The 23148-nt window shown below is 41.6% G+C and overlaps 1 protein-coding gene and 1 long non-coding RNA gene across 3 annotated transcripts in view; one reads left to right on the top strand and one right to left on the bottom strand.

Moving 5' to 3' along the window:
• The window catches only part of CERS6 (ceramide synthase 6), a 280641-nt gene extending 273691 nt beyond the window's left edge, over positions 1-6950 (bottom strand). Inside the window, exon 1 of one of the 2 annotated variants that reach the window (XM_019727367.2) lies at positions 6442-6950. In XM_019727367.2, the coding sequence (XP_019582926.1) occupies positions 6442-6611 (170 nt within the window). In that variant the 5' untranslated portion in view covers positions 6612-6950. The remainder of the gene's footprint in view (positions 1-6441) is intronic. The other variant, XM_019727366.2, reaches the window with a different exon arrangement.
• Positions 6951-9617: 2667 nt separating this feature from the next.
• Positions 9618-23148, top strand: part of LOC141567506 (uncharacterized) — a 47188-nt gene continuing 33657 nt past the window's right edge. Inside the window, exons 1-2 of the long non-coding RNA XR_012490170.1 lie at positions 9618-9680; positions 10509-10618. This is a non-coding gene — a long non-coding RNA (uncharacterized LOC141567506). The remainder of the gene's footprint in view (positions 9681-10508; positions 10619-23148) is intronic.

The following is a 23148-nucleotide window of genomic DNA, read 5'->3' as shown; positions in this document are numbered from 1 at the left end:
TTTCATGCTGTGGAAAGTTAGGTATGTTTCCTAAATTCTCAATCCTTAGTGTCATCTATAAAATATTGGGAAAATTAATATCTACCTCACAGGGTTTGGGAGAGGATTACATGAAGTGAACCATGTAAAGTAATAAACTTATATTAGGAAATAAATATTAGTTGTTACTATTACTTTCAAACTCAAAATGTCTTCATTAAAAACTGCAGTCATTAGCAACAGTCTAACATAAAACAAAACAAATGGTGAGCAACAAGTCACAGCTTCAGATCATGTGCCCTGACCACCCAATCATCCACAGCAGTACTAACAAGCCACCCCAAAAAGACATTGTGAGAATCACCATTTTGTGTTCAGTCTTGCCATAGCATTGGGTATTTGAAGAATAAAGATTATGGTGGCAGGGAAGAGTGACAGTGAAAGAGCTTATGAGATAATTTCTACAAAAAGGGGGATAAGTTCGAAGAGAACAAATAATAAAATCTGAGCAGTCAAGACTCTCAGGGCAGGGTTGCCAGTTAGCTCAGTTGGTTAAGCAGTGCCCTTAACAACAAGGTTGCCAGTTCGATCCCCACATGGGCCACTGAGAGCTGCGCCCTCCACAACTAGATTGAAACAACTTACTCGACTTGGAGCTGATGGATACTTGAAAAACACACTTAAATAAATAAAAGTTTTAAAAAATGACACTTTTGAAAAAAAAAGATTCTCAGGGTATCGCTAATATAGAAGGATCTTTTTCCTCCAAGTGGCAATTTTGTTTACTTCCTATTTTTGCAAATAAAAAGAAAAAAAATGGCTCCCTAAAAACATTATGTGATACAATTAGTTACTAACACACAAAATCTGGAACCTCAGTATCCTGACTCAAAAGTATTTAAGAAATGAACTGATCAAATGAAGATGGAAGAGGAAAAAGACAAAGATTTGAGTTACGGCTTTGTAAGAAACAGATGACCAGTGGCTTTAGAAAATCTGGTTTTGCCCGGTGATGGAAGAAGGAATGTATGTGCATGTAATAAACATTTTAAATCTTCCATATACAGCATGGACCTAGAGTGTAGTGCTCACCAACAATGTGTTATCAGGTGAGTAGAACAGGTGAAGCAAGCTTGAGGCAGGTAGTGATCTCTTACTAAGCCACGGGACTGGTTTGATGATGGAAGAAATTCCCCTGAATATCCATTTTCTTCCCAGTGCCACCTGGCCTTCTGCATCACAAAAGAGAAACCACTTCTGAAATATCTTATAAACTGGAGTCCAGGAGGAAAAACATTTAACCCTGTCCACAGAGAATTCACATACTTTTAACAGAGAAGTCACAAGTGAACTCCGGGTGTTAATTTACCATTCCTTGATGACGTTAACTCATTTGTGATAATTTAAAGTTATCTCATTGTCTCCCACCAGTCTAAGGCACTGCCCATTAAGAATACAGCATGCCTTTTATCCATAAATCAACCTATTGCAAATAGCTAAACTACTGCACCCTATAAAGACAAACCTTTTATTTTGCAAGATGAGAAAGCAGTACTAAAGTTCTGCAAAGAATGCATTCCCTTTGATTTTAGGTTGTTTTCCAATAAAACATCCATTGTAATCCAATTTTCCTATCCCTGTCAGAAACTGTAGGAAGCAACCTACTTGTGTCTGACCCCAACTCTTGCTTCTTACACCAGTCTGGCAAAGCAGGTATCCATAGTTTTAATAACAAGTGAAACAGTACTTTCACAGAGTTAAAAATCCAGGACGAAGACTGCAGGAGAAAAACCATGTTTGGATGCAAGTTATGCTCAAATATTCTGTCTTGCTCCATTCAGACTGCTGTAACAAAATACCACAGGCTGGTGGCTTACAAATAACAAAAATTTCTTTCCCACAGTTCTGGAGACTGGAAAGTCCAAGATCAAGCCATCAGCAGATTGGGTGTCTGGTGAGGGCAATCTTCCTAGTTCACATACATCTTTTTACTATGTCCTTACACAGTGGAAGGGGCGAGGGAGCTCGCTGGGGCCTTTTTTATAAGGGCACTAATCCCATTCATGAAGGCTCCATCCTCATGACCTAATTACTTCCTAAAGGCCCCATCTCCTAATACCATTACCTTGGAGGTTAGGATTCCAATTTATGAATTTTGAGGGGACATAAACATTCACTCCACTGCACACCCTTTTAAAATACATCTGATCATAATCAGTTTCATTTCAAGGTACATTATAGGAAGATCCTTCAATAAGGAAACTCACCTGACTCCACTTTTTTCCTGGTAGTCATTCATTCACACCTTTCCTTTCCCCTCTAACCATCAGGAATACATTCCTCCCCTCCCTTCCCCCTCTCACCTCCCTTCTCCTGCCTCACCCAAGGCTGCTGGCAAGGCAAATACTCATATATTAAGTACACCCATAAGAAAAGCCCATTGGCCAGATATTACCTCTGGCATAACTGAGACACTGTTGTCCCCTTGAAGGTTTGGGGCAGCAGGTCATTATTTGGCTAAACAAGCCAAAGCAAACTGGTGTGAGCCTCCTAAAGAATGACAGTTCCCAAACAGCTTGCCGCTCTGATAGCCAACCTGACAGGAATGAGCTTCTCATTTCTTATCCAGCCAGCACAAGATGTTCCAGGTCTACTCCGGGTCCATCTAAAAAAGGTCTGAGGAAAGATAGCAATTGCTTTCTCTGCAGAATCTTCTTTGTTCGTTGTTCTGAAATACTGTGGCTTTTTGGAGCACAAATCATAATGGCCCAAAGGATCCTTTTAACTCAAATCATAATTGAAAAATACAAGAAACAAAACCATTGCCTAGAATATTTGCAAGGAAAAAAAAAAATCTCTTTATTCTTAGATGACTTATTTCTGCCTGCAAAGAATGATGTTTACCTCGCTTCAAAGTGTGATGAGATAATAATTAGTAAGCTACAGGATTCTGATCACTGGGAGGGTGAAAACAACCTTATATTACAAATACCAGCTGCTTCACTGCACAGATGAGAAAGTAAGGCAGACAGAAATTAAGTGGCTGCCCTAGTTTGAGAGAAGTTTTACCAGAACTTGAATGTTCTGATTCTTGACCAGTACTTTCTGCATCTCTCTCCTCAACCCACAAGGAAGAAAATGTATTAACATTACCTTTTATAACAATAACTCAAAGAATTTTTATTCCCAAAAAGAAATTCAGCAAAAGTTTAATCCCACATTTATGAATACCATAGCAACACACATTTTTTAAAAAATTGAATTTGGAAGAAGCATTTATTATAGTTCCAGAGAATGTTTTACTGAGCCTAAACAAGCATTAATTCAAGAAAATTCATCACATAGATGATAATGCTACATTATTAAATAATATTTTGTTCCTCATCATCAACCCAGCAACACAGTACAATGGTATACACTACATTTTTCATTCTAGGAGAAACCATCCAGTTTATTTTTTTTCACAAAGCTATTTTACTGTCAATCAAGTAATATCTACAGTGGCTCTTCCTGCGCCTCCCCAGAACTAAGTGCAGGTATGAAGGTTAGCTATGTTTAAAACCACCAAGCTTTGGGATATGCGCAGACTCAGCCAAAAGTCATTGAATTGAGGCTGCTCTGTTTTTCACCAACCATGCTGGGCATCCATATTGTTGTCCATATGGTGCTATAACATGGCATCGTTCTGGCCACCAATGCCTCCACTGTCAACACACAACACTGAGGGGGGAAAACAAAAAGAAATGTTCAACTGGGCGAAAGTCCAATTCAGTCAATTCTTTCACGTTTCTTTTTATAGAAATATATAAGACTGAGGAGGTTTCCACATTCACAATTTTAGCTTCCACAAGGGTGTTATTGACCCCATTTAACGGAAACAGAGATCTTAGATAATCAGGTATTTCATAGATACGTTCTCAGCTTTTAAATAAATGGCAATAGAAGAAAAAGGGATAGCATACAGAAGGAATTACGCCTATTGTAAAAGCATTTCATTTTACAAAGGGCTCTGCAATAGGCTCCTTTAAATCGTGATCCACATTACCAAATACCCCAAGTGACAGAGATGTGTGCACAACACGTTAGAAGGCTACTGAAAGTGAGTCGTACCAGTGATAACAGTATCATTCAAGTTATGATGATAGATGTTGAGGTAAAGGCCACAGGTTGGACACCAGAATTTGTCATTCAGGTTTGAGAAGAGGAGAAACATGCTGAACTTGTAATTCTGGATACGAGTATACAGTTGGATTTTCAAGAGAGTCTGAATGGTTAAAGACAGAGCTGTCGCTACTATAGCAAGAAACAAAGTAGACACCCTTCCAAAAGTCAGTAGCAGTCTGTGGTATATGGACCCCATTGAATTCTGAACATTAACCATAAACTTTCACTTTTCATACTGGCCATTAAATCACTTCTACTTGCATCAATGGCCTGAAAGAAACTGACCAACTCTCTACACATCAACATGAGGACATTTGCTGTGACTGACAGTTGAAAGCAGCCTGACCCCTTTGTGTAAACTCTAAGTCATGGGATTGTGCAAAGCAAGGGGGGAAAAATGTTCAGAAAGAGGAAAAATGACTTTCCAGTTTTCAACTATTATATTGGTTTTTAATTTTTTTTTAAAGCAGAGAACATCTAAGTACAAAGCTATCTCCATTCCCTAATTTTGTTTTTCTCCAGCCTAATGAACAGCCTGGAATCAGCTTTTTGCATCCAGGTCATTAGAAAACATGCTTTGGTTTTCGAAAATACAGACAACACATCTCTTTCAAATACATTAGCTTGCTAAAAGTGATCCCAGCCAGAATTTATCAGTCTGAATTGATCAGATATCTTTCTGCAACTGTGTGGAGCCCCCTACTATGTGTCAACACAGAGCAACCTGCTGTTCCTGGCTGTTTTTGGAGCGACTGGAAGGTTAGACATGAATTCCTATTTTCTGCAAGTAAACATTTGCTCTAGAAGCAACTCTAAACCAGCAAATACAACCACTTTTTCACAGTAAGTCTCCGTGCTAGATAGGATCAATGACGCACCTGTGCTGGATTCAAATCGTTTTAAAATAGGTCTTTAGATCTGTTCCCTTGTGCACGTCAATCTCTGCATGTGAACAGCTCACTTAGTTCTTAAGCAACAATATTGCCTATTGAATAATGCACCTTCTTTAAACAAAAGATACTTTTTGTTCTCATGAAGCTTTGTCTGTTGCCATTTCCAGCAACAAATGACACAAAAGACAAATTCTGCCATCTTCAAAAGTGGCTTTAGACAAACAGAAACAGCAAACAAAATAACTGAGCAAAAGCTTAAGAAACAAAATCAAGGTGAGTTGGGGGCAGGGGAAGAGAGATGGAGTGTAAAGTGAGAAACAGTCTAAACTCTACTCTGGGATCTCAGAAATTCAGTCTTTACTGATAAAGGGGGCGGAGGAGGTGGGGCGTGAGGGGTGTCAAGGTTTTCAGTTGAGAAAAAGAAGTGTGTGCTGCTGTCCCGGTTTTGTTTCAATAACACCCGGAGAGTGGTGGCCGGCAAAAAGTAGTTTAATGACTAAGACTGATTCAGTAAAACAAGTTTGTTCGTGACCCAGTGGAGTTACCCAACCAAATCTGAGATTTATACAAACAATAGGTCAATTCTTTAAAAAAAATTTTAAGTGAGTTTTTGTAGCAAAATAAAAGTGTATGGTTATTCACAGGAAGTATCTGTCAGTTTAATATTACCATTTCGCAGACTGTACACCCGTCTTCTCACATCCTCTTTTAAAGAAACCGCTAATGGCCTGTAGGTTTGAAAATCTACTGTTGTCACCTATTTCCCAGGAATGTGGGCCTGACACTCAGTGTTACTCATGGAAACCAAATAGCGGCCAGAAGCTAAGGAGTCCCTGGTGAATTCGTGAAACACAGTTCGGACAATCCCTGTGCCGGGGTGAAAGGAATGGAAGTGTGCGCGGTTCCTCCGCCCTCCCCGACGCGCGTCCGGAACCTTCCTGGCTGTCAGGTGGGTGGCGGCGAGCCTCAGCCGGGAAACCCTGCCTGGGAGCGCGGCGTGCCCATCGGGTGGAGAGGAACAAGCCCCGCGGAGTGCGGCGCGTCCCGCGGCCGGCCGCCGCTCACCTTTGTTCGCCTGCCCTCGCTGCGAGGAGAGAGCGGGCCAAGGAATAGTGGAAGCGCGGGGGCAACCCCACGGCTCCGCGGCCCCTCCCAGGCGCCCGGAGGAAATCCGTAGGCAAGACAGACCCTCTCTGGCTCCCAGAGCGGCAGCCGGACTAAAGGGTCAGCAACCCCTTCCCGAACACAAAGGTTGGGAGGCGTGAGCAAGAGCGCTGGGGCGCCGGTGCGTGCGCCACAGAGCACGCGTGTGCGTGTGCGCGCGAGGGTGTGCGTGTGTATGTGTGTGTGCGCGCGTGTGTGTGTGTGTTTAGGGGGAGGGGAGGAGCGCTCCAGCCTTTCTTACCTCTCGAAGAGGAGCCGCACCATAAAGATGCAGAAGGCCAGGGGGAAGGCGAGATAGAGATCCTCCGCCTGCGGGAAGGTGGCTTCCTCCGTGTTCTTCAGGTCCGCCCAGGTGACATTGTGCGGAAGCCAAAACCTCTCGTTCCAGAACCAGGCTAAGATCCCTGCCATCTTGCTTTGTCCGCTCCTATCCTGGCTCCCGCGGCCCGACGAGCTCTTGCCCGAGCAGGGCGCCGGGGGATGCGCGCACGGCTGGCCCGAGACTGTGCCGCCGCCGCCGCCGCCTCCGCTACCGCTGCTCTCGAAGGCTCGCGGCGAGCTCCGGTTCTCTCCTCCCTCTGGCCGCGCTGGGGAAAGGAGCCGCCTCGCCCGTCACATGGCAGCCCGGGCCGCTAGCCCTGATTGGTTCGTCCTCGCGTCAAGCAGCGAAGCACACGCGGCCACCTCGCCCACGCCCGGAGGGCAGGGCGCAGCCGCTGCGCCTTGGGCGCAGGGGCACCGCTCCGGATAGTGCTGCCAGGCCCTGCGCTCACCGAGTTCTTGCTCTGCGCTTAGGGCAGGAACCGAGGTCGGCACCCCACATCCGCCTCAGCCCCCCGGTTTGTTCGCACATGCTCAGAACGCCAGCTCCTGCCCCACTGTGGTTTCGGGGGTCTCCGTCCCCTTCCGTGCGCCTATAGGCGGAGAAGAGGCAAGTAGGGGCCCGGGCGATCTTCATAACTTCCCCTCTACGGACAGAAAACAGCAAAAGAAAAGTGAGGGGCGCAAAGAGCAAAGGAGGAAGAAGTAGGGAAAGAGGCAGCCACTCCAGCGCTTGGAGAGGCAGGGTGAAAAATCAGGAACTGGGGGCAAGATGGTTTGGCAAAAGCCCTCTGCCTGTACCCCACGCGTATCTTCCCCCCATTTCTGTGACCTTCCAGATTCTTTATACTTTTACACAACCAGCTTCCCCAGGGAACAAAGCCCTGTATTTTAATTGATGAGGTGGTAGGAGAAACTAGGCACTTAATTGCTGTTTGATGTTGATGATGATGATGATGATGATGATGACGATGACATCTGTGACATCTGTGAAACTTCCCCTCTAAACGAACCTCTCAGAAAATGCCGCCAGACTGCGTGTTGGCTTCACAGATTAGTAGAGAACCTCCACTTTGCTACTTGGTAAACTCATTGTTTCTGCCTTTTGAATCTGAAACCTTGAAGGCATTAGGCCGGTAAGGCCTAACCCAGGCACCTTCAGTCCCACAATATGTTTCCTCATTGATAAAAGAACTATGTGCGGATCAGTTCAGTGGCCCATGCAGACCTGCTTCCAGGGGATATTTTGTTTATTTTTCTGACAGTCATTCACTTTCTGCCTGTAAGTTCCACTGGACCTTTCCAAGAGGCATGAATGGAAACAGGCCCTTAACACATACTTCTTTATTCTCCTTCCCTCTCCAGCTACCACCCTCTTTGGACTTCTTCCCTTTAAAGCAAAACTGTAAAGAATTGCCTATATTTATTGCTTCCAGTTTCTCTTCCTTCCATTCTTTTTTGAACTTTCATTTGAACATTTGCCCTTGCTACTGCACTGAACTGCTCAAGGTCACCAACAACGTCGATACTGCTAAACCCAAATGTCAGTTCTCAACATTTCTATGAGTAGCATTTGGCCAAGTTGTTCAGTCCCTGCTTCTTGAGACACTTTCTTGTCTTGGCTTCCAGAAACCACATTCTTCTGGTTTTCGTACTACCTGATGGCCACGTTTACTGAGCCCCTTTTCTGGTCACTCCTAACCTTCCTTATCCCTTAAAGTTGGAGTGGGTTGGGAGTCAGTCTTTTGTCTTTTTCTCTTTTCTATCTACATTCATTCACTTGGTGATCTTATCCAGCCCCATGGCTTTCCAGGTTATACTGACGGCTCCCAAATTTATATCTCTAGGCATGAACTTTTCCTTGAAATTCAGACTCCTAAATCCACTGTCAATTCAACAGCCCCACCTGGATGTCTGAGAGCCATTTCCTGTCTAAAGTAATCTTCCCCCTAAAATTATAGTCTTGGCTCAGCCTCAACACTTGGAGTCATCTTTCTCTCTCTCTCTCTCTCTCTCTCTCTCTCTCTCTCTCTCTCTCTCTCTCTCTCCTTTCTAATCCATCACAGATACTATTAGTTCCATCTTTAAACCAGAATCACCATCTCTCACCACCTCTTCTGCTACCATCTTGGTCCAAACAATGACCATTTCTCACGTGCGTTAACTCAGCCAGAGGGACCCTGTTGAAAAGTAAGTCAGATCACTTCTGTGCTCTAAAGCCCAACTGCTTCCTCACCCCTCCTCAAGTGAAAGTCATTTCATTGTTCTAAGATGTTTGGCCTTATATTAACTCTCCAACCTCATCTAGTGTCTCTTCTCTCATCAACCTCTCCCTTTGCTATGGTCACATTGCCCTCCTTGCTCTTCCTGGAAACATCCAGATGCCTTAGAGCCTTTGCACTTGCTTTTCTCTATCTCTGGAACTTCCCCCCCTAACTATCCACATCTGCTCTTTCTAGAATGTCACTCACTCAGTGAAGCCTTCCCTGGCCACTCTAATTAATCTACGACCCTCACTCCCACACCTGCTCTTCCTCTCCAACTTTCCTGCTTTGTTTTCCTCCAAAGCATTTATCACCTTCTAACACAATATATTTGTTACTTATTTCTTTATTGGCTTCTACAAACACACACACACACACACACACACACACACACACTAAAATGTAAGCTTCAAAAAGTTAAAGATTTGTGTCTGTCACTACTCTATCCCTAGCACTTAAAATAATGCTCAGCACATACTAGGTACTCAACAAACTATGAATCAGTGAATCACCAGTACTCCAACCTCACAAAAATCTTCTTTAGGAGAGGAAAAAATTTGAATAAATAATTGTGTTAAATGTTTATATACTCATGTGATGAGTAGTGTGGGCATAAAAAAAGGGCTAGATCACTTCTGAGGTGAAATAGGAGTGGTGTCCTAGAAGTAAGCCTTCATCAGGGAGCAGGTGTCACCATCCCCACTTTAGACCATGCAGCCAGCTGCTCATTGTTGCTGATGATTTTCTGGGCCAGCCAGACTCCTTCCATGGCTACCTCTGATCCCTCATGTCACTGCCATGTATGACCTGACAATGTCTTGCCTTCTACCCTAGGAATTCTCGGCGGCCCAGCAGGTCCTGCTGTGTCTTCAAGCACGTTCAACAGGAAGTGTTGGTGAGTTAATTCCCTAGGGCCTGAATTTGGACCAAGGGAAATGGAAGCCAGTGGATCCATGTTTTTTCCTGCCCCCACCCCCACCCCCACACATCCACCTATTGGGGCACACATGATAGCTTCAAACAGCCTCTCTGAAAATATTAATATCCTGTGATAAACAGCTATCAGCTTCAAAATTGTGACCTGCTCAGTGACTCACTCCCTTATATTTCCTTTCTTTAGTTCTCTGCCTCACTCTCCTTTTCCCTCATTCTTGCTTCCCTGAAATTACACTTCCCTAGAACTGCTCTGTTTTTCTAGAGAAGACAAGGTAAGATAGTATTCCTCTCCTGATCATCAACTCCAAGAAGGTGGTGGGATTTCAGGAACATTTTGAAAGATGGGTTTTGTTGAATAGTGGAATGACAATTTACTACTTATTTGTGAATCTTGCACAAGTCACTTAGTTTCTATGAATATTTAATGCCCTCTGGTGTAAGTTGTGTACCAATAATTCCTGTCCTGCCTGTGTTACTCAACTGCCATGCAGCTCACATAAGAACATATGGGAAGGGGTTTGTAAACGCTTCACCTCTATACACATGTACAGTGTAGCAAACCTCTAAGCTTTGATCTGTCCAGCATATCTCCTCTAGGCAACAGCCCATCCCTACCACCCTCCTGCCAAATGATTACCTCAGAAATACCATAAAGTAAAATATCATCCCACATCTGACCACATTTCATTGGTTCAGAGATGGACCCTTGGCCCAAGATAGCAGTTAAAGTTCTTCAGGTATTGGGCCATGGGTCGAGGCAATGTTTCTCTGTACACTTGGATTCTAGGATGTCAGACTCAGATGCTGTTAGCCTGTCTTCATTATATGGATAGAAAAAGCAGAAGCTAGCTTGCAACAAGAGAAAAGAATAAAGCAGACCTGGAGCATTAACTAAAGGTAAGAGACATATCTCTACATGGTATCTGGAGGCCAACCGCTTTCTCTTCTGTGAAACAATCTCATATCCTCATGAAAAATTCCCCCTTTTAGTTGGATTGCTGTTATTTTAATCCTGTTTAGTTGGGTTGCTGTTATTTTAATCCAAAAGAGTTCCACTATACAAGATATTACTCTAAGAGTATACCTATTTAAAACTATGCTGACCTCAGCTCAGCCCTCAAGGGAAGCTTGGTTACAGGAAAGGCATAGCACACAATACCTCCCAGGGAGGTCTCTTTATACTTGTTCAGAAAAGACTTCTAATTTTTGCCCCAGGAAACTAAAATACAATTTATTCATCAAAGATGTTTATAGCTCCGCGAGAAAGCCAATAGGTGGGCTATAAATAGAAGCAATAAGGAGAGAGAAAAGGTGAAAAAAAGGTTTTGTTGGGGGTGGGAGTTTCTACTGCCTACAGTGTGTATTAGGAAAGTATGTTTTGGGTCCTGAATGTAAAACATCAGAGTATACACCTTCTTTTTTGCAGGCAACAAAGCTGAGCATTACTTTTCATTCTTAGGCACACACCCAGGTCTTAATTCTTCTACATATATTTGAGTCCACTTCTTAGATGCAAGGGACTAGGCAGAAGTTTAGTTGAATTTCCACTATGAGTTGCATAATACAAACTTATAGTATTTGTTTGACAAAAACAAACAAACAAACAAACAAAAAAAAAAACCACAAAATCTATTTGGGAAGCGGGATGTGCTCACATGAAAAGCCAGGTAGCAATATACACAAGCACCACTCAAGATGGCACTGGACAACATGTAATAAGTGCCAGAGTACTGCAGATAACAAGGGCTTCCTGCTGAAAGGAAGAGGGAGACATTCTATGTTGACGAAGTTATGGAAAGCTTCGAGGAAGAGGCAAAAATGAAATCAGACTTTGAAGAATGAATAGGTTTTAAAAGACATGAGCAAAGGAAAAAAGTGAGGAAAATTTGCTCAGGGACAATAAACAAATTGTAGTTGAGAAGCCAGATTACAAATGGCCTTTAGTATGAGGCCAAAGAGTACTCCTACTTCTTTTAGTGAGAACATTTTAGCTATGATAATATCATATAAGTCTATAGTACAATGCTTGGTACACAATACATGCTCAATTATTCTAAGTTTTAAAAAATATACAAATAAATGTATTTATTGCTTATAACACAGAACAGTGCTAAAAGTAAGCATTCAATTCAAACACACAATTCATTGATTTTTAAAAGAAACCGGTTTTCCCTCGGAATAATTTGGAAATATTGTCAAATGATATTTCTGCAGTCATTTCTCATGAATATATAACTTTCTTGCTATGGTTGGCAAAACTATCATAAATCTACACTCATTTTTCTGCTATCCAGGTAGTAGTCTCTTCGCTTTTCATTTATACAGTATTTAGGAAGGGGGTTGGGCTAGAAGTAGGCAGGATTCATTAGCACAATATGCAAATCACCAGTAACAGTGCAGAAAATTCAGCATCTCCTGCCATTTTAAGAAAAACATGTAAGTGTTTATCTTACAGTGTTGGAGGTAAGCTGAGTTAAGGTGTGTAACCTGGACAGGAATTGAATATTATTTGCTGGAAGTTCTCCAGCAGGACTGCTCCTTCCCCTGCTCACAGTCTTTCTTACAACAATATTAGGAATTAGGTCTGAAGATCTTTCTCCTCCTTCCTTTATCTTGACAGTTCCTTTCTCTGGAAAATCTTTTCTAATACTGACAACCATCAATTACTCTTGTTTTCCTAGCTAAGCCAAATCACAGGCTGGATTTTCTGTCTTCTCCCTAAAAATCCAAATCTATTTAAATGTTAATTTTCCCCCTTGTAATTTTCTTTAACATACAAATGTTATGTCAGTATCCCACTAAAATTTTAAGCATGCCAAATGTGTTGCAAAACTAACAAATAAAAGTGAGACACAACCAGACTGGGCTGTCCAGTTAGTGATTACATTCACCTTTGTTATATGTCTATAATTTCATAGATATGTTCAACTAGATATGGTCAACCCTGGTGGCATTTTCTATGTGTACATATAAACAAATAGCATTTAAGGGGCAGGGCATCTGAATTATTAGCCAGAAAGCCTGAGTTCTGCTATGCAAAGATTTTTATAACCAAAGAGAAATAGAGAATTCAGCCAATCATCTGGTCGTTTGTGGGAGAAATAAGTAACCTAAAATACTGCTTGAAATTACTGACTTTATATTGAAAGAGAATTTCAGGGCTGGAAGTGACCTGATATGCCAATGAGTATAATTCACTCTCTGTGCCCATGCAAAATTTATTAAACATCTCTGATGACAGGGAGCTCACTATTTAACAAATTGATCCATTCCATTTTGGCACACCTATGACTATTAGAAAATCCTTTAATGAAGACATTATCTTGAGGGGCCTGGCAAAATCTCCTTAGGTTTCACTTTTGTAAAATAGGGATAATACTTTATGTTGGCTAGATGGACCTAAAACTCAGGGACAAGATTCATGTCTGGTCACATCACCCTGAACAAAGCACAGCACTGTGTATTTGACTAATCACTTCTACAGAAAGGAATTAGGAATACCTTGGAATGAAATTCCATGTCACCCTTGCCTCTGTGAAGAACAACAATAAAAAAGCTTAACTTGGGGCTGGCCCAGTGGCTCAGGCAGTTAGAGCTCCGTGCTCCTAATTCCGAAGGCTGCCAGTTCGATTCTCACATGGGCCAGTAGGCTCTCAACCACAAGGTTGCCAATTCAATTCCTTGAGTCCCGCAAGGGATGGTGGGCTCTGCCCCCTGCAACTAAGACTGAACACGGCACCTTGAGCTGAGCTGCCTCCCGGATGGCTCAGTTGTTGGTTGGAGCACAGGCTCTCAACAACAAGGTTGCCAGTTCAATTCCTCGACTCCTGAAAGGGATGGTGGGCAGCGCCCCCTGCAACTAAGATTGAACACGGCACCTTGAGCTGAGCCGCCGCTGAGCTCCAGGATGGCTCATTTGGTTGGAGCATGTCCTCTCAACCACAAGGTTGCCAGTTTGACTCCCGCAAGGGATGGTGGGCTGTGCCCCCTGCAACTAGCAACGGCAGCTGGACCTGGAGCTGAGCTGTGCCCTCTACAACTAAGACTGAAAGGACAACAACTTGAAGCTGAACGGCACCCTCCACAACTAAGATTTAAAGGACAACAACTTGCTTGGAAAAAAGGCCTGGAAGTGCACACTGTTCCCCAATAAAGCCCTGTTCCCCTTCCCCAATTAAAAAAAAAAAATCTAAAAAAAAAAAAAAAAAGCTTAACTTGCCTATAGAATGATCAACTACTCACCTAGTGATTTATGGAGAATTCAGTGCTTTTTCCAATTTAGACATAAAAAGAGTGACCAGATAGCCCTGATTTTTTTTTTAACAGGTAGGCATCATGGGAATCATTTGCCAACTCTGTAGATACAGAGAAAAATTGAAATTCTTAAAGTTTAAATCCCATAATATTCATGAATTCCTCAGAACATGAGTGACCTTATAGCATATAATTTCCTGAATAAAATTTAAAATGTGAAGACAAGTAGAGAACAGACAGGTCATATTAGATGTAGAAGCTGGATGATTAGCTAGGTACACTCATTAGCTAAATTGCTTTACACAAAACAGTATGTTTAGAGCACGGGCAATTCATATTCATTCCACAGCAGGCTTAGAAGTTACCATCAACCAGAGGTTTATTGAGTTGCTTTAAGAAGAATTATAACTGTTAACTATTAAATCCAAGATGGATGGCAAGAATATGCTGTTATAAAAAAAAAGTAGAGAGCCGGCCCAGTGGCTCAGGCGGTTGGAGCTCCATGCTCCTAACTCTGAAGGCTGCCGGTTCGATTCCCACATGGGCCAGTGGGCTCTCAACCACAAGGCTGTCGGTTCAACAACTTGAGTCCTGCAAGGGATGGTGGGCAGCGCCCCCTGCAACTAAGATTGAACATGGCACCTTGAGCTGAGCTGCCACTGTGCTCCCAGATGGCTCAGTTGGTTGGAATGTGTCCTCTCAACCACAAGGTTGCCGGTTCCACTCCCGCAAGGGATGGTGGGCTGTGCCCCCTGCAACTAGAAAATGGCAACTGGAGCTGGAGCTGAGCTGTGCCCTCCACAACTAAGACTGAAAGGACTACAAATTGAAGCTGAATGGCACCCTCCACAACTAGGATTGAAGGGACAACAGCTTGACTTGGAAAAAAGAAGTCCTGGAAGTACACACTGTTCCCCAATAAAGTTCCTTTTTAAAAAAAAAAAAAAGTAGAGATTGTGAACTCAGATGTCTTTAAGGGCCAGACAGATAACAAATTGAAAGGAACAGGCCAGGTAAAAGGAACAAAGGGGTGGACTAGAGATTATACAGGTATTCAAATTCCCCTTTTCCATCTCCTTTTTTTTTCTTTAATGTATTAAAAACAATGGATGGGCAAGTCAAGTACATCTGTTCACCAGTGTTTGCAATCTTCAATGACTTCTTTGTCTTCACACCTAAAACACTATATCCATTTAGAAGGTCATATTTTTAAAAATGGAATTTATCCAGAGAACAACAGTCAGGATGGTGAGGGATACGGAAATCTTGAAGAGACATTTAGTATACATGTTAAGTGTACTAACTTTGGAGTTTAAAAAAAAATTGTAGGTTTAAGTACTAGCCTTGCTGAAAATAACATATTTTTCATTAGAAAATTATCTGACCTCATGAAACCTCAGTTTCTTCACATGTATGAAGGGAATAATACTAATACTATAGCATATGGGGTTAAAGTACGATTTAAATGAGATAATGTAACACGTTTAATGTTTAAATGGAGGCAGTTATTATTATTAATTATTATTATTATGTTATTACAATGTGTATAAAATTGCATTGTTTTACGGAAGCAAGAGCCAGACTCTGTTGAGACAATCTACCTTTTAGGCAGGTGAGACTTTCACACTTGATAATGAGTAGGCCTTTATTTCTGAGATTAGTAGATGTAGCTTTCACTCAGTGGAGAAATTGAGGGTGATGTAAGGAAGGGAGAGAGGGGATTGGAGTGAAGTGTCAGAAACTCATGCCCCTTACTATGTGACTCCTCATGATGTTTTTGCTGCTAAGCTATAAACATATTAGGCACAAACTTCTTAAAACCAGTGACATATTGTGGAAACTCATAAAGAAACTAGGTTTTGATACACGCAGCTTATACAAACAAGGAAGCCGGAAGATGAAAGCTGAAGAGAACTTGAGAAATTGTGGAGATGGATTTTAAATCTCAGGAGGTCAAGAAACTGAGTCAAGTGTAAGGAGCAAGTATAGTTCACAAGGACAGCTGTATTCCTGTCACCCGGGAACAATGTAGAAACTAGAGAGTAAAAAGATCATTGGAGACCTGATAGTTTCCAGTGTGTTCCAACATTGGAAACATCATCAGGTGGGGGAGATTTGACTTGCTCTGTGTGGATCCAAAGGACAGAGCTTGGGACAGTTGGCTGAAATAAATACCTATAAGGCTAATTTTTATCTCTATAGAAGAAATGCTCAAAGTGGCCAAAAATTAATCAATAGCTTCATCAAGCAGTCAACATCCTATTATGGGAAGTGTTTGGGCAGAGGTCTCCCTGTTAGAAATGTTGGAAAATGTATTTCTGTCTGAAACTGACTTGGAAATTGACATCCTCTATGTTTCCTTTAATATTTTGGAGTTAACGCAAAGCACTGTGGAGAGAAGGGCAGGGTTAAAACCAGAATCTGCCCTCCTGTAAAAAGTTTCTCCAGTTGGAAGAAGACACTAGGTAGGCAATGCACTAGTATTTGAGAACCTCTTTAGTCCTAAACTTCTACTCTCTTAGAGGGTGCAGGGAAAAAGGAATAAGGAGAAAAAAGCAGAGCCAGAAAGGAAAAAAAAAGCAGGAAGTTATTACTGTCAGACAGAAGCACATTCAAAAGTTAGAAAGAGAAATTTAAAGTCCAAAAAATAAATCATGTTTTGCTTCACCCTATAACAAATCCTCAAATGTTCAAAGGGATGTATTGGATTATATTGCTAGCTGCCTGCAGGATCCCATCAGAAAACAGAATCAAAGAACTTAGGCCACATGGTTATATTGGCAGTGCTTGTTAGTTACCAGCTTCCCTCCCTAGCACTTTAAATATTTTTCTGTACTATTTCTAATAGTGGACAATTAGATGTCACAAATCATTTTATCATATACTGTTTGAGAACCAAAGCTACCTCAAATGACTGCGTTCTTCCTTTCCCTCATTAGTCATCAGAGTTTAAGTTTATTCTCGTGTATAGATCCAAGGAGGGTAGAATTTCAAAGGGAACCTTCCCTTGCAATAATTGTTCATCATTTAGTTTTGCCTTCAGAAGTGCCTCTAAGGCAAATGTTCATGTCCAAGTTTAAACTAATCATTACCTGGCAGTCATTAACATGTATTAAATTAAACTCTACATGCTCCTATTGGGAAAGTACACATAATTTTAAAAGTCTTTCCCCTAAACTTAAACATTTATATATATATAACCAAACAGATATAACCAAACAGATCAGCCCTCTTACATTGTTAAATTAAATTCTGTGCAGCATAGATGCCTAGGTACCATAGGAGAATCCTATCATAAATATTCCAATGAATTCATTCGTCTCATTTAATTGAATTTGAGACCAATAAACTGTAATACCTTCTGCCCCCCTAATTGCATGAGCTACTGTAAGCAGTCAACTCCATGTGATGGATGTGTCTAGGCTGAGCTTGTTTTTATTTTTTCTTGCATTTTTTTATTCTCTCTTAATTCACTTAAATTCTAAAATGCAATTACATTACAGAATAATCAGGATTTAGAAAAAAATGAACTTTCACAAATCTGCACTGATGTGGATTATGAGAAGATGTAGGTACTCTGACTTTGCCAGCTTTATATTTTTCATAAGGCCTCCCCAGTGGGTGCCACAGAATTATTAACATTAACAAAATCCAGAGGCCCTGAGGCTTCCTAAATGCTTGTGAATGATTTGCCTGAAAAGATTTTGTAGTCCTCATTTGCATTGTAAAAAGAACTTCAGCTCTAAGTTTAGGGAGAAGTTTTTAGAAGCTTTGACGTGGCAAATTGCCATGAGACTATTTTCCCTGTGGAGAAATGAAACTCAAATGTGCTAATTAAGGGTGCTTAATATCCCTCAAAATTATTTCTTTGTTACCTGCAGTGGTTTAATTATTCCCTTATGGAAAGCTCAGAAACGCCTTGCATCTTTAAATAGCAGTGGGCCACTCATTGATAGAGTCAATATGCACTCATTGGTTACAGCAGTGAGCAAAGAAAGGAGGATTTTAGATGTCACAATAAAGCTGTATGGCGGTTTGTGAAATCAGTTTCATTGATGTCATCCTCCCGCACATAAAAAGAACCTTCCAGAAAAAATGTAGCAATAAAATAAAGGAAGGGAAAGGGTTATAATGAACACCAGGTAATTCTAGCTAAGCTCTTACTGACAGGAGCAGTCAGCCAGCCCTGACACTTTCCCCACTAGCAGCCTGCCTTTCAAGAAGAATAACAATCAAATGTCCTCAGAGGATATTGGTTGAATTGAGAAACTAACCATACAAAACTGTTTATCTTAAGCAATAGACTTGAGTACTATCCAGGTATCTATTGTTTCTCCTGGAATTCTTCTTGAATCAGGTAGCTCTACATGACAATGGGACACAATAAAAATGTAGGCACATATCTTGAGCTCAAATGTCACTTTCTCTGGTACTCAGCTCGGACCACATGACCTAAAATTGCTACCCAATCATTCTATCACTTCCCCCCTTTTATTGTCTTCACATCACTCAGGGCTATCTGCAATCTTCTAGTGGGTTTACTTATTTACTAGTTTGTTACTGTCTTCCCGCCTCGAGCATGTGGGCTCTGGGAGAGCAGGGCTGGGGCCACCTTAGCCCTGCTCTATTCCATGCCTTGAGCAGCACTTGGCACATTTGGCTCTTCAGTAAATCACTGAAGGAGTAAAATGCAGGGTTTGTTTCTGTTTGTTTGTTTGTTTTTAATGTCAAACTTATTTCTCTCTAACAATCAAAAAAGAAAGAAAGAAAAAGAAAGAAAGACAAGAAAAGAAAAAGATTTATCCTAGAGCCTAAGCTAAGAAAGGGGCTGGATATCTTGTGTAGGCAACTGGAATTCATGTATTTAATAAGACTAATTGTGTGTGGACCCACAGTCAGCTTCACATAGAACCGTCACGCTGTCTGCTCAGAAGAATTTGACCAGAATCAGACAAAAGCCTGAGTCCAAGTGGAGCCCCCGACAGGGTTTCTGGCATTACTCATTCTCCTGGGCTGGAGTGTTCTCACCCCAATTCTCATATGTGTTGTCTCCACCACGGCGATTCTCGTGTCCTGATGTACACCTGTCCTTTTCCTCTCCTCTTAACTTTGCTGGGGCCACAGAACCAAGGAGTTTATACTGCTGGTTTGGAGAACAATTTGCATAGGTGTGCATGTGTGTATTATATCCTCAATTAAACGTAACTTACTTAAACATACAGATATGGTTTTATATGCCATTTCTACCACCCTAATTAACTTTCCAACCAATAACTCTGTGGACAGATGGATTACCTTGCAAGCTGCATGCCAGAGCTACTCAAATGGAAATATAGCAAAACATGTGGAATTAGACCACTTTTAAATATTACTCAGTTTGAAAGCAGAAGTGTTATTGAGGCAAAAAAGCCACTTGGTCTCCTTGCAAGATCTGACTCACCTGTTCTAACCTAGCAGGAAGAATAGGTAGAATGGTTTGCTCAAGCTTTCCAAGGTTAGTCAAGGTACAGAGAGAATATGGTCATTGCAGGCACTGGTTTTCTGGACTCCAGATCATTCTCAGAAATGCTGATTAACCAGGACTCAACTCTTCATAAATCTCAGTGAAGAAGACTTCTTCTCAGTATCAAAAAGGAGTAACAAATCATTTAGAACAAATTCATGTCTTAGGCTTCAAATAATGAGAATTGGTTTCAATTCTTTAAGGCTGAAAATAAAAAGATGAACAAATACTATTGAAAAGGCCCAGGGAAAAGGCCACAACTGTGAAGTAACCCTTCTCCCATCCCACCCGCCCCTTCCAACCCCGATCCTTCCCTAGGTCAGCTTCAGTCAAAGGGGATTTGCTCTCCTCCCACACACATTCTTCCCCTCTTCAAATGTTTGCTGCCCCCTCAGTCAATGACTACCACTGGCCAACACTGACAGTCTCTGGTTGAGAATTTAAGCCCAAATCTCTGCCTTTCTTTTGCTGCACCATTGGAAAATATCTAAGTAACATGAGAGCCCTCCGAAAGACAAAGCCACAAAAATCCAACTCACGGAAACAAAATAGAACCCTGGACATGAAAGGTAAGGTTTCCATGCATTTCCACCCAATGCAGTGGCCTTCCCTCTGGGCTGCCCCAGCCAGCCTGACAGGATGCAAGGTGGATACAGAAAACTCTCTCGTTAAAGGATGAGCTCCTGTAGGAGCTGCCTGGGATCTGAAACATCTACAGGATTCTGCCACTTCTCTGTACAAAAGGCTCTGCTTAGGTCTCTTTGCCTATAGGACAAATCCAGACTTCTTTGTGGGGACCCGTCACAACTGGCTAACCAGCTCTCTTTCCTAATCCATCCTTGAAGCTCTCTCCCAAACCATCTATCTTCATATCCATCACCTGACAAGTCAGCCTTCCTCTCTCACGCCATGTTATTTTAACAGGCCTTTCTTCTTTATATTATTTTCCCTTTGTATTATTTTTAGAATGGCTTTTCCTTTCTTCTCTACTTATCAAAATTGTATTTGTAAACTAATTTCATCTTTAAAATTACCTTCTGGAATTTTTCCTAGAGCCTATCAGAGTTCAAATGAATCCCTCTCTACTTGGAGAACCCTGAGAGCCCTCCCACCATGCATTTGTCATCTCTATTCAACCACCTGGCTCCCTCAGTGAAGGGACTAGTTCTTATTTCATCTGATAACCCAGGCCCTACTGCAGATTTGTGCACATAGTGAGTGTTTGATAAAGTTTGGTCTAACTGGATTTCTTAGGAAAACAACAGCTAGCAGCTAACACTTAACAGGAGACAGTTCATAAGAATAATGTAAGAGTTCAGGAGTAGGAATGCTTGGGTATGAATCCCAGTTTCACCTCTTATAAGCTTTATGGTCTTGGACAATTTACTATATCTTTAAACCTGAGTTTCCTCATTTGAAAAAATGAAATATTGTGAACACACAATGGGATTTATAGATGATGTATTACAGAATTGTACACCTGAAATCTATGTAACTTTACTAACAAGTGTCACCCAATAAACTTTAATTAAAACAAAAACAAATTCTCAATAACCATGAAGACAATTAAACTTTGTTAAATAATATAAAAATACCTTTAAAAAACGAAGTATTTTTACATACACACATAACAGTATTTACCTCACATAGCTAGATTAATGCATTTAGCACATAACCAGCACTTAGTAAGAGTTCAATACATGTTACCCCTGCACTTTCTCCTCCTCCTGTTTGTATTCTACTACCTGCTACTACTGTAATTTTAATTCCATAAGGGGAAGGCCCGCTGTGAAATGTAAAGCCTTCTGCTACCTCTCCGAAAACTGGGCTCCCATCTTTAGACAATGTTTTACGAAGAATTTCCCTTCTTGCAAAGACAACTCTAGCTGTGACCAAAAGTGGCCATGATCTCCTGATGGACTGGAGAGAAGTCTGGGAAAACTTTTTTACATCTTTGAGCAGCTGTCGTTGGGTTAACTCTTGTTTTGGGAAAACATCCTCAGGAGTTTTTTGAGATAGACAAGTGAAAAGTGAATATCTACCCATTGTTTTGCCAGAAACCATGAGGTCACCAATAATTGGAAGACCCACACTTAGCCCACAAAGTCAGACTTTATGTTTGGTGTGTAAGTTCTTTTATGATCGAGTTGAGCTTCTTCCTGTAGACGTGGTGCCGTTTTGTTTTTCAGGAAAGGAAAAATACACATTTCTAACCGAGTCAGAAGTGAGGTTGCAGATCCAGGCTGAAATATTGCTTGTCCTCGGGGTGGGAGTGAAGTGAGGGGACTTGTTTTGCTTTGTTTTATTAGCAGGAAAATGAGAATGCTGTGGGGGCAACACTGAAGGGTTGCTCTCTGAGAAGAGCAGTGCTTCTCTTCTGCCCAGGTGACAAGACAAAGTGTGACCCAGAGTTGGAACAGGGTCATTTTCCCACTTCTGTGCAAACCCAGCAGCTGCTGGAGCTAGAAGACGCAGCTCCCTTGTCGCTGATGTTCTCAGAAGTCCCGCCATTGGCAGAGGAAACTACAAAATGTGGTAGCTGTTTGGTAGTGGCCTGGAGGGCAGAGGGGTTGGAAGGCATCTTTCGGAGCTATACAAATCATGGCAAAGAAAAGGAAGTAGTTCTGGGGAAAGGTGAGGTCAGGACCTGCATTATTAGAGGCTTGAACTCTTGGAACTTGGACTCTAAAATTATTGTCACCTCATATTACTATCCCCTGCCCCAGGTTTATGAAATTCGTGGTACACTATTTAAATAAATAAGCAGTCATGTATTTGAAACAGAGTCTTTCTTTAAGATGTTTTTAATTTAAAGCCTGAAAGAATTTGGGGTGGGAGATAGAATCGCATAGTGATTTTTTTTTTTTTTAAGAGAATGGATTCTAGAAACCAGCAGGTTTCTATCTTGGCATTTCTTTTTACTAGTGGTGTGATCACAAGCAATGTATTTACCTTCTTTAAGCTTCTGTTTTTTCATCTGTAGAACATAGGTGTGTGGTAGATTGCATTTTCCAAAAGCCATCCAAAGATGGCGGAACCAATATGTATTCCATCCCACATAGTATTCTCATGAAGTGACATTGATATTCCTTCATCAAGAGATGGAGCCTTGCATGGAGGGGGTGAGCAGATAAAAAAGCTAACCTCCCCTCCAGTCTCAGATCCTAGGGAGCCCTGGACTCAGAGATAGCATGTATAACAGAGACCTAGTGTGGAAAGTAGAACGAAGAGAGAGGCATCAATTGAAAGTTAATATGAAGAAGAGTTACCCTGCCCCTCCCTCCATTCTTAACACCTTGTAACTGTCTCTCTACTCGGAAAGGGAAGCATTTAGGGATGTATTTACTCCCAGGGGGGAAATGGACAGTTCTTCTCAAAATAGAGTGAAGGAAATACCTGGGGACTTCTACCTGTGTGGATGCCGGTGCTCGATCATAAAAGTCTTTCCATGTCAGCATTGGGAGTGAAGTAGAGGAAGGACCTTGGCTCTGAACAGGTTGGCTCTGTCTCGTCATACTGAAGTACACAGAGCTCCAGGGCAGCCTTCCCATTAACTCTTCTTATTTACTCACTCTGAGACAGATAATCAAAGAACTTACAAGGTCTGAGGACAGCCTGCCAAATGAAAGATTAAACAAACTAAAAAACTAAACTCAAAAGAAACAGCTAT

Source organism: Rhinolophus sinicus, linkage group LG01 (genome assembly GCF_036562045.2).
Source record: "Rhinolophus sinicus isolate RSC01 linkage group LG01, ASM3656204v1, whole genome shotgun sequence".
Lineage (NCBI taxonomy): Eukaryota > Metazoa > Chordata > Mammalia > Chiroptera > Rhinolophidae > Rhinolophus > Rhinolophus sinicus.
This window is presented reverse-complemented; position numbering and strand designations above follow the sequence as displayed.